Source organism: Orycteropus afer, unplaced genomic scaffold (genome assembly GCF_000298275.1).
Source record: "Orycteropus afer afer isolate SDZICR_OR568_19922 unplaced genomic scaffold, OryAfe1.0 scaffold00076, whole genome shotgun sequence".
In the NCBI taxonomy this organism is placed as follows: Eukaryota; Metazoa; Chordata; class Mammalia; order Tubulidentata; family Orycteropodidae; genus Orycteropus; species Orycteropus afer.
Window position 1 is genome coordinate 980,886 of NW_006921663.1, and position 12,450 is coordinate 993,335.

Here is a 12,450-nt window from a genome sequence, read left to right on the forward strand (position 1 = left end):
AAAAACCAAACTGACTGCCATCGAGTTGATTCTGACTCATAGCAACCCCATTGGGTTTCCCAGGCTGTAAATCTTTATGGAAGTAGATCGCCCATCTTCCCTCGACAGAGCAGCTGGTGGGTTTGAACAGCTGACATTCTGGTTAGCAACTGGATGCCTTATCCACTACACCACCAGAGCTCCTTATGTGGTCTCTCAGTGCACGATAATTTGGTTTTATTTTTGTTTTCTCTTCTCTGCTTAAGTGTCACCACCCTGCTCATATGGTTTCCAATGATTCTCCATTGCCTTCTAGATCAACCTAAAGAGAATACTACAAATTCTTACCGTTTATTCCCTCCTAACGCTTAGATTAGGAGCTCTAGTGCGTTTGACTGCTAACCAAAAGGCTGGCAGTTCAAACCTACCAGGCATTCCTCAGAAGGAAGGTTGGGCAATCTACTTCCATAGTGATACTACCTCAGAAGCCCAAGGAAGGGTTGCTGTGAGTCAAATCCAACTCGATGGCAGTGAGTTTGGGTTTTTGTTTTTTGTTTTTTTTTCAGTGGTGCAGTAGCTAAGATATTCATCTGTTAACCAAAAGGTCATTGGTTCGAACCTGCCAGCTGCTTCACTGGAGAAAGACGAGACAGTCTACTTCCAGAAAGATTTACAGCCTTGGAAATCCTAGGGGGCAGTTCTACTCTGTCCTCTTGAGTCAGGTGGTTAGGAGCCTGAGTTGACTCAATGGCAGTAAGATTTTAACCCTTTAGATTGGTAGTTCTCAAACCTAACTGTGCACTAAAATTACCTGCAAAGCTTTTAGAAATACAAATTCCCAGGCTTCATTCCAGATTGATTAAATCTAAATCTCTGGGCATGAGGCCCAAGAATAAGTTTTTTTTTTTCCCTAGGTCATTCTAGTGCCAAAGTCAGAAAAACTCTGACCTTGTCATGGAGTTGATTCCAATTCATGGTTACCCCATGTGGGTTAGGGTAAAATTGTGTTCTGTAGAGATTTCAATGGTCGTTATCTTTCTAAAATAGATCACCTGTCTTACAAGGTTCCCCTGAGTGGATTTGAACTACTAACCTTTTGGTTAGTAGCTAAGTACTTAACCAACCATACATGTCACCCAAGGATGACACTGGAAGAGAAAAAAAAAACCCACCCATTGCTGTTGTGTTGATTTCAACTCATAGTAACTCTATAGGACAGAGTAGAACTCTACAACCTCACAAGGTTTCCAGGGCTATAAATCTTTGTGGGAGCAGACTGTCACATCTTTCTCCCATGGAGTGGCTGGTGGGTTCAAATCACTGCCATTTCAGTTGGCAGATGAGCCTTTAATCACTGTACCACAAGTGTTTCTTTTGAAAGGCACAGAAACACACTAATAAGAGACCTTAGAGCAGGCAAACAATCCCACAGAGTTTCTTCATAATCAAGATGAACCAGCCAGAGAAGTGTCAAGCAGGGAAAAGCTGTGCTAACAAAACAGAACAGTTTGTACAGAAGATCAGGCAATTCTGCACGTTTAGAATAATGTGTTGGGCCTATCAGTTATGACTATAATAGCTGCTACTCACTGAGAGCCTGCTATGTACTGGGTGCTTCATATTCATCCCTGCCAGGTAAATGTTGACCCATCTTAAGGTGAAAATGTCATTTGAGAAAGGTTGTGCAAGTTGTTCAGTCTTACAGCTAGAAAAATGGTAGCCTGGATCCAAATAAGACCTTCCAAGCATTAAAACCAGAGCAAAGGGGTTTGTCTAGATAGGATGGGGATGGAATTGGAGGTAGCTATGGATATCAGATCTATTGGTCAAGCAGAGGCTGCTTGCTGGGGAGACTTGAAAGTACTATTTGATTTGCAAGCCACCCAAGAGCCACTGGAAACTGAGGAGAGTTTTTCTTCAAGAACATCTGCTCCCTGTGTATTGGATGGAGTCCAGGTTGTGCAGATGGTTGCTGCTAACTGAAATGTTGAAGGTTCATGTCTACCCAGAGGTGCCTAGGAAGAGAGGCCTGGTGATCTACTTCTGCAAAAGCAGCCATTGAAAACCCTATGAAACACAGTTCTACTCTGACATACATGGGGTCATGGTAAGTCGGAATTCACTCGACAGCAACTTGTGGTGCACTGAATAAATTAGACTCAGGGAATCATTTACACCACCCAGGGACCCTACTTCTTGTATAACTCTGTCAAAACCACAGAGCCCCACACACAGGGTGCACACAGAAGCCTAGCAAAGAAGACACTGCAGTATGTCAGTGGGGAAAACCCAAGAGATGCAAGAAATGTTTCCCTATTCATTTACTCAACAAATCTTTATTCAGTGCCTTTCTTAAACTCAGCATCATGCAGGACCCTGGAGATACAGTATTAATATGTGGCATGATTTTATCTTTCTGTATTGATCCATTTTAATTTACAGAAATTTCAAGCTCAGTACAAGAGGATGATATAATGCACTTCCATGAACCTACCACCCAATTCCAACAATATCAGCATTTTCACAAGCTTTGGTTTATCTTTGTCCCTCTGTGTTTTTCTCTTGAAATATATAAAAACAAATCCCAAACAGCATATTATTTCACTCATAAACCTTCATTATGTATCTCTTAACAGATAAGGCCATTTTTGGCATAATACTTTTTGCTAAGTCATAGCTTTGATTTTCAAGTTTAATTTTTTTAAAAAAATGTATTCATTCCACAGATACACAAAGCAAGTGAACCTGTAATTTAGTTATAACCAATTGTTAGGGGAACCTTAGTTATGATTTTGGCAAGTTTTGCCTGATTTGGAGATATATGCTTTTCTCTTCTTCCTTCACATCCTCCTTCTTTTGTCAGAAATAATAGGAATAATAGCAGCTGCCATACTAGGAGTCCTGGTGGCTCAGTGGTTAAACCAAAAGGTTGACAGTTTGAACCCATCCAGTAGCTCCATGGGAGAAAGACTTGGGAATCTGCTTCTCTTAAAGATCACAGCCTAGGAAACCCTGTGGGCAGTTCTACTCTGTCACATGGGGTCACTGTGAATAAAAAATGGACTTAAAAGCACCTCACAACAATAACCATACTAGTTGTTTTATATACTCAGTGCATAAAATTATTGCACCAACCAAAGAGGTAGTAATTATTTTCTGTATTTTGCCAACTAGGAACTGCAGTTCATTAGTTTCTGTGAAATCTGCACCTTGAGCCCCTATCTAGCTATGAAACTCTGCACTTTCTACTATGCCTGGCTGGGAAAGGCATATCTCCTTTGAAGAGGCTGAAGTTTATATTAAATGATGTCTATTTAAAGAAAATGCTCTAACATAGAGTCACATGTTCATAGGACCATGCATGTTAGAGAAAGGACAAGTGGACAGGGGATTAAGAGAGTAGGGAAGGGTGGGTCTCAGTGCTAGAGATCTAGCAAACGCCTGCTAGGCTTTTGCCACCTGGAATGAGGATCCATTTTGCTAGGACTTTTGATTTTTATTTGAATTTGTCCTGATTTTTAAAAAACTACTTAGTAAAATTTATAGAAAACTCAAATACCTCAACAACAAAAAGGCAAATAGTCCAAGTAAAAAATGGGCAGAAGACATGAATAGACACTTCACCAAAGAGGATATTCAGGTGGCCAACAAACACATGAAGAAATGTTCACAATCATTAGCCATCAGAGAGGTGCAAATCAAAACAACAATGATATATCATCTGGCACCAGCACTAATAGCAAAGTTCAACCAGACAGAAAATAGAAAATGTTGGTGAGGATGTGGAGAGACTGGGACTCTCATATACTGCTGGTGGGACTGTAAAATGATGCAACCACTGTGGAAAGCAGTATGGTGATTCCTTAAAAAATTGGAATTAGAAATACCATTTGACCCAGCCATCCCATTACTAGGTATATATCCTAAAGAAGGGAGAGCCAGGGTAAGAACAGATATATGCACACCCATGTTCATCACAGCTATTTACAATAGCAAAAAGATGGAAACAACCTAGGTGTCCAACAACAGAAGAATGTATAACCAAACTATGGTACATATACACAATGGAATATGATGCAACCCTAAAGAATAACATAGAATTGGCAAAACACCACATAACATGGATGAATTTGGAGGGCATTATGCTGAGTAAAATAAGCCAATCACAGAAGGACAAATACTGTATTAGTTCATTATTGTAAAAAGTCAAGGAGAAGTTTATATATGGAAGGAAACTTTCTTTGTTGGTTACCAGAGGTGGGAGGGGAAAGAAGGAAACACTGCAAAAATTTAAAAATAAATAAATAAAAGACTATGTAGGCCAAACAAACCAAATCATGGGCTGTTGAACTTACCTGGCTGCTTGTCTATGATCTTTTCTTTAGAATAACTTTTAAAGTAAATTCTAGGCAAAAATGTCATGATACTAGACATTGTGCTTAGGGTTTTTCATCCCTTAGCAGATTGAATATCACAAGCCTGAAAGTCAGATACTGTTATTATGTCCCTTTTATAGGCAAAAGAACTGTGGCACTGACAGGTTAAGAAACTTGCCCAAGTTAGAATGTTGGAGAAGGATTGAAAACTTATGTCTGTCTAACTTTAATGTGCTTCTCATTATTATCTCTTAACCAGCATATTCAGGCTATAGCTAATATTTTGTCAATTCTCATGAGATAGTTTACATTGAAACTGTCTTTAAAAAAAAATCCTTTTAATTTTTTTTTTTTGTAACATGCATATTTACCTCAAGGGCATTATGTTTGGTGAAGTAGATGGTCAGCAAAAATGAAGGAAGCCCTTGATTAGACAGTAGCCACAACAGTGGACTCAAACACAGCAACAATCATGGAGACGGCACAGGAGCAGGCATCATTTTGTTCTTTTATATGTATGGTTGCCATGGGTCAGAGCCGACTTAATGCAACTAATAATAGCAACATGTTTACCTTATTACCTTATGTGGCAACTGCAACTCTTTTTCCATTCCCTTTTTGCTAGGCACAGAAATCAGAAGGCAGAGTGTTTCAAGGAGCATACATTAAGATTCTAAAACATGGGCCTAATTTCTCAGAGTTATGAGGGTACCCCATGGATGAGATATTGTCAACTGAGACTTCTTTAAAAATCAAAGTATAACTTATTCAGTGAATATGGAACTCCATTAACAAAACTCACACTGACTTCATATTCTGGTCCCTTTTTGTCTTCTTCCTTCTCTGCCTCCTGCACATTTCCTACCCCACCAACACACATATGCACATGTATGGAGAGATTGCTTTGCCATCATAGGTTCAGGCAGAGTAGAATTTAGGGAAAATGCTCTTAACTGTACCTGAGAATCCCATCTCTTGACCTCTGCCTACGCTAACTATATGTCTCAAGAGTAACATTCCACTCAACTTCCCTCTCCCCAACCCACTCTGCCAAGACAGAGGCTCAATACATTGGGTATGTAGAGATTTTCTGATTAAAGAAAGGGCTCTAAGTTATGAATGGTGCTCAGTCCACAGACCAGCAGTCATGAATCCTGTGCTATATACCTGGAGAATAAATACCTCACAAAGTAAAAGACATTTTGAGCATAATTTGGGTGATTTAGTCTTATTTAAAAACAAATAAATCATGGATGTTGTTTCTTAGAAACAATGCCTTTTTGTTCAGTAAATTTCCATGTGGGGAGCAGACTTGTTCAGAATCATTCTATGGACTTTATGGCTTAAACTCAGTTTGTTTTTCATGTGTGCTTGTTTTTTGGAACAGCATTTAAATATTTAAAGTCCTTTTCTGGGGGATTTAGAAATGAGGAGCCTACAGAACTAAATTGAGCTTGGCTCAATGTGGTTGCTTTTAATCTGTCTTCCCAGCCACACAAGGGAAAGCTTTGAAAGATAAAGTAAACCACAAAGCAGCAGCCCAGCACAGCTGAAAGAACTCTTCCATTCAGGAGTGATAGTGGGGGCGTGAGATGCTTAAAGTCCCAAATCTGTAGGGGAGAGAAAGGAAATGTCTGTAAGAAATAAAGGGCTGCATAGTTGGTGTCAGTAGACAGGGGAGCCAAGTAGCAAAAGGGGAAATACTGCCTGCTTTGAAAATCACCTCTCTTCAAATGAATAAGGTTAGAAATTAGATTGGAAAATTAGAAGTAGTCCATACAAACATTCAATGAAAAGTGAGTTGGAGAAGTAAACGAGGATGGATAATTGTGTTTGTTGTTTAAGGGAGGGGAAATTTTAGAAAATTAAAATAAATTTAGGCTGCCCAACCACTAAGTTACATTTACTGGAAAAAGTAGTGTCATTACATTAGAGTATTAGATGTTGGCATGGAACTGAAATGTGCAATGACTGAGTGAAGGAACTATATCTGGGTCTTTGCCCTTGTTTTGGACATATAGGATATACTGAACCACCTTTGCTTTCCTTATTTTAGCATATCAGAGTCCCTCCATAAGGGGCTGACATCACTTCTACACACAACCTTTTGGCCAAAATCTAGTCACCAAATCTAGTCAATTTGGGTAGTTACATATCTTTGGGTTAAAAAAAAATGCACATGCTTTTCTTTGGGTATGTACTTGGGAGTGGAATTTCTGGATCATAGGTATATATCTAAGGCGCTGTGGTGGTGTAGTGGATAAGGCATCTGACAGCTAACCAGAAAGTCAGTGGTTCAAACCTACCAGCCGCTCTGCGGAAGGAAGATGGGGCAGTCTGCTTCCGTAAAGATTTACAGCCTTGGTAACACAATGGGTGACACTATGAGTTGGAATCGACTCGATGGCAGTGAGTTGTGTTGAGTTTTGTTAAGGTATATATCTGTTCAGATTTAGTAGATATTGCCAGACCGACTTACAAAATGGTTGTACAGATTGATAATCCTACCAGCAGTCCATGATATTACTGGTTGCCCCACATCCTTGCCAACACTTGATAATTATCCACTTTTCTTTTATCTTTGAAATGGCTTTATCTGTTGCTGACATAACAACAACAACAATTGCTGTCATTGCTGCAATGTGTGAAGTTTCATGCTTGAAGCAGAGTTCCTTTTTTCTTTTTTTCCTTTTTCATCACTAAACAAAATTAAAAATGTGCATTTGTTCTCTTTCTTCAGATAGAAAGACTCATTTGGTTTTTGAAATTTAGCTCAACAGATATTTAGGCTGTGCTAGGCATTTTGCAGTTTGAAGAGACTGCGAACCCACAGTGTCTGCCATCCAGAGACATACAGCATCGATTTCTGGCCCAGAAGGACAAATACTGTTGAATTAGAGATGAGGAGAAGGGATCTTCACCCAAACATTCCTTCCTTCCTCCCAGTCATTTAGCCTTAGATATTTCCTTTCTTGTCAAGATAATTTTTCCTTTAACGCTTTTCCTGCACAAATGGCCATTACAGCCTTGTTTAACCCCTTCTGCTTCTTAAAAAAATACTGATTTGAAGACTCATTTGGCTTTTGAAATTTAGTTCAACTGTTAACATGCATGAGAATGTCCTGTTATGTACATAAAAGTATAGTCTACAAGGCCCATCATGTGACAGACTGTCTCTCATATGTGTCAGGATTATGTCTCCTTTGATTGTGTGGACACAGCGTGCTTTCGCAGATTTTTCAGAAATACCAGTATTGCTCCTTTTCAGAAATTTGGAACCATTCGAGCAGATCTGATTGAGCAGATGAGATTCAAACAGAGACTGAAGGTGATCCAGACACTTGAGGATACAACGAAACGGAATGTGGTAAGTCCTTTGAGAATTAGCATGTGGCCTTCTTCCTCCATCATTCCTTCTACTCTTATGGACTCAGATTCCTTCTTGACAGAACTGAAGATGGTTTAATAGAAGAAAGTCAGGAGATTTCCCAGTATGGTATTTTTTTGAGTTTGTGAAATTCTTTGTGTTTATTATGGTTACAGGTGCGCACCATTGTGACAGAAACTTCCTTTACCATTGATGAGCTTGAAGAACTCTATGCGCTTTTCAAGGTAACTTTAAGAGCAAATGCATGTACATTCAATAGGGAAAAAGAACTCACCTTAGGGGTTCAGTCAGTCTTTTATTTTTCTGTTAAATTGTTAAGGGTAAGGTGTCTCAAAATGTATAAGTATGAAGGTAGCGCTAAAAATTCAAAACTGGAGTACTTACTAAGAAAAATAAACATATTCTAATAACTAAAGTTGATATCTTTGCTCTCTTTCAATCCACATAAATTCTAGCTGATTCCTTGGACCTAAGAAAATTATTAAATTATTACTTAATAATACTGATTAGAACAATGGTGATAAAGTTTAAATTCTGCCTAAAATTATTATAAATTGTAATTTCATATATTAAGCTATCTAAACCACTGCCCTCATGTCAGTTCTGACTCATGGTGACACCCATTGGGTTTCCAAGGCTGTAAGTCTTTATGGAAGTAGATTGCTTCAACTTCAACCCACAGAGAAGCTGATGGGTTTGAACTTCCAACTTCTGATTAGCAGCCAAAATGCCTTATGCCCTGGGCCACCAGAGCTCCTTATGTTAAACTATATTATACCCTTTAAATGAGATAATACGTAGCAAGCTAAATTAAGAGTAAGTCTATTGGAATGTTTTAAGGAAAAGCTTAACTGGCTAAGTTTCTGTGCTTTCCAATTCATAATTCAGCCCCTAGCAACTTTGATCCTTTGTAAGAAAGTATTATGCTAGTAAATAAAGCAATGCATAGATTTTTTCCTTTTAGGAAAAATATCTTTGTCGCAACTCATTATTAACATCACAGGTAAAATATGATAATTGGCAGGAAAAGAGTCTGGAGAATGCCTTTTATGCAGGAATCAATTTGATCATGATCTCTAATTGGATAGCTCTATGTATATAGCACATAACAACAACAAAATGTATATGGTACTTTTGCTATCAGAACTAAACTGCTTTGAGCACTGCAAAGATAGTGCAGGAACAAACATAAATATCTGAGTCAAGCACTAATAGATTTTAGCATCAAAGAACATGATAGCTAGGAGTATTACAGCAGGCAACCCTCTTGCCTGGGAGCTCCTGGAAGGTACTACCAATTTATTTGCTTTTGTTTCACTAGAATCTAGTTTAGTTCCTCTTCCCTGGTACATGTTCCAAATATGTTTGAATAAATAGATAAATTAGTAATCAGTTATCAAGATAATACAGCCCTTGCATGCTTATGAGGAAATGGAGGCCCAGAGAGATGGAAGTCCTTGAGCTTGCTGTTTAGTGATACATTTTGTGTATGTGGCAGCAGCAGCAGCAGTGCCAACAGCATGGACAACAGCGCCCCCACCAGCCTCCATGCAGCTCTTGAGGGTGAATTCTCCAGTGAATCATCTCATTATTGTTTTTTTCATACATGTTAGGCCCCTGTAGCTAATTGCTCAATGTAAATTAGTTATCCATAGAAAAATGTCCCTCTAGCATTTATAAAGCAAAAATATAATGAGCCAACTAAGACTAGAATAAGCTCAGATTTTAAATGGCTGCTGAGGACTAGAGGAGATCTGTTTCACAAGGTGGCTGGGAGGCAGGCAGGATTCTGGGATACCTAAGCAGAACAGGAGTAATAACTGGAGGCACAGGACCATGGGTCGATAATAGAAAGGGTGATGACATAGGAAGAGGAGGCACACTTTGGAAGACAGCAGAAGAAGGAGGATCAAAGCTGATGTGTAGAAGCACGAGATCTGGAAACAGCTGAAGCCATGTCTTTCCTGGGCAAAGCACTCTCTGCTCTGTGCATCTTCACCTAGCAGATGTGTCATCTGGCATAACTTCATTCCTCAAGAAATCAAGTTTTGTTTTGTTTATCAGAAACTAGCCTATGGGTGTGTCAAGAAACATGAATTCCCCAAGTCTACTGAGCACACCAAGAAAGAATCTGAGACCATTGGTGGCAGGAATGAGAAGGAATGCCTGGTACTATAGAACAAGATAAAAACCTTCAGTTATGGACTTTTTCTGGAAGGTTGTGAACATTTTTGAGTCATTACTATACAACAAGAACTCTGCCAGACATTTTAGTCCTTTATAGAGCCAATTTCTGGGCATTTTCCTGCAGATTCAAAGGCAAACTGCCATCCCTCTCCCAAGGAGCTCACTGCTTGGGTAATGGGGTGAAACTTGGGGGCAAAGGTGAAAAGCTGAGACAAAATAGAGTACAGAATAGAGTGAATGTTCTTCAAGGTCCTATTGGCCTAGTTTCTCTTGAACTCTCCAAATTGGTCTTTCTGCTGCAGGCTCTGGGTCCCAAAGCCCAAAGTGATGGGATATGAGGACCCATTGAGGAATGAAGAAAATGACCTGGACAGCTTGTCTTTTCACAATCACCATGGAAAGTATTTCAGGGATATTCTCATTGCTGTATCAGTTTGGGTGATTCAGGGTCAAACAATCAAAACAAATGGATAGCTTACTACTCTGTAGAGTTATGTAGAAAAAATAAAGAAGGTTGAGAGGATGAGTTTTCATTTTCCAACTGTTGATATTACATTTGGTTAGGTCATGCTGAGAGGCACATGGCTTAGATAAAGCATGACCCCTGAATTTTACTTCATTAGGTTCAAGTCCACTTATAACCCGCATAAACCAAAAAACCAAACACACTGCTGTCAAGTCAGATCCGACTCATAGGCACCCCTCCTTAGGTTTCCAAGGTGGTATCACTCCAGAAGTAGATTGCCCAACCTTCCTTACGAGGAGTGGCTGGTGGGTTTGCACCGCAAGCCTTCTAGTTAGCAGTCAAATGCCTTAGGCACTACGCTACCAGATCTCCTACAGCCTACATACCTTTGTCAATTTATTTAACCTCTCAGAGTCTGTTTCCAAAACTGTAAAATGGCAAGAATAATACTAATGGCATCAGATTCATAAGGTAGTTGTTTTGGTTACTTTGTGCTGCTCTAACAGAAAATATCACAAATGGGATAGCTTTAACAAAAAGGAGTTTATTCTCTTACAACTTAGGAGGCTAGAAGTCCAAGTCCAAAGTGCCAGCTCTAGAGGCTGGGTGAAGGCCCCTTGACCTTGGGCTTCAGCTCTGCCTTTTGCTCCCAGCCCGCTGGAGCTAAAGGTCTCTATTCAATCAGGCAGCTACTGACTGCTGTGGCTAAAAAGCCCAAGGTTGACAAATAAAATGGCACAGTCCCAATATTACCAAACGTGTCAGGACACTAGTTCAAGCCCAGAGACAGTCCTAAGCTCGGCAGGAAACAGAGCAGGCTGTTGAATGAAGACTCAGTTACATGCAGGGTCCAAACAAGCCAAAAAGCTGCAGAGACTGTGCTCGATGCTTCTCTTTATATACTGGAAGCAAACCACATCCCTACGCTGCTCCAGTAGATTCCACCATGGAGTTGATTACCAATCTCACCAAGGGGAATAACTACATCCAGCTGCCCAACCACTCAAAACCAGGCCCAGCCAACTTGACAAATAACCTTACTACCACAGTACTTGAGAAAATTATATGAGATAATCATGTAAAACTTTGAATAAAGAGAGCTGTTATTGTTATTCAAGATATGCCTGAAATATGAGAATTCTAATTGTCTGCAGTCCCTTTAAAACATTAAAAGCACTAAAATGAGTTAATTAATTAAAGTGCTAAAGTCAGCCAGTTCAGAGCATTTAAAATGGAGGACTCACCAAATTCCCACCTCTTAATACTGTGGCAAAGAGTCCTGCTGATGCAATTGTTAAACATTTGACTGTTAATCAAAAGGTCCTTGGTTTGAACCTACCCAGTGGCTCCCACATAGTGGCTCTGCATGAGACAGACCTGGAGATCTGTCCTATAAAGATTACTGCCAAGAAAACCCTATGAGGCAGTTCTATTCTACTACATAGGATCTCTATGAGTTGAAATCAACTCAATGGCACACAACAACATAACAACATTTCCAGTGGAAAGAAGAAAGTATCCCACAGGGTAGCTTTGATTGTGTGCATGTTTGTGCATGTGTGTGTGCACATGTGTGCATGCACATATACATATGCCCTCCCTTCCTTTTCTCTCTTTCCTGTTCTTCTCCCCTCCTCTCTCTATATCCAGGAAATTCTTTTTTTCCTCAATTTTATTATCATTGAAATAAAGATTCTTTGCTTAGCAAGACTAGCTTTTAGAATGGAAAATAAAAACAATGGTATAGATTTAAGGAGCATACTCTGCTTTTAACTTACAAGAGCTAACATACAGTGGGCATTTACTGTGTGCCAGGTATTGCCCTAGCTAATTGGGATGGATTAGCCCATATAACTCTTCCAAGAATCTTGAGCTATAAATGATATTATCATCCTTATTTTACAAGAGGAATCTGAGACACAGAGAAGTTAAATAACTTTCCCTAGATCATAGAGGGGAGCTCTGGTAGCATAGTGGCTAAGGCACTTGACTGCTAACCAGAAGGCTGGCGGTTCAAACCCACCAGCCACTCCTCGGAAGGAAGGTTGGGCAAT

The 12,450-nt window shown here is 39.6% G+C and overlaps 1 protein-coding gene across 1 annotated transcript in view; it reads left to right on the forward strand.

Moving 5' to 3' along the window:
* The window catches only part of TBC1D9 (TBC1 domain family member 9), a 167,269-nt gene that overhangs the window by 142,206 nt on the left and 12,613 nt on the right, over positions 1 to 12,450 (forward strand). The window contains exons 14-15 of the mRNA XM_007941199.2: positions 7,624 to 7,722; positions 7,899 to 7,967. Coding sequence (XP_007939390.1) covers positions 7,624 to 7,722; positions 7,899 to 7,967 — 168 coding nt within the window. The remainder of the gene's footprint in view (positions 1 to 7,623; positions 7,723 to 7,898; positions 7,968 to 12,450) is intronic.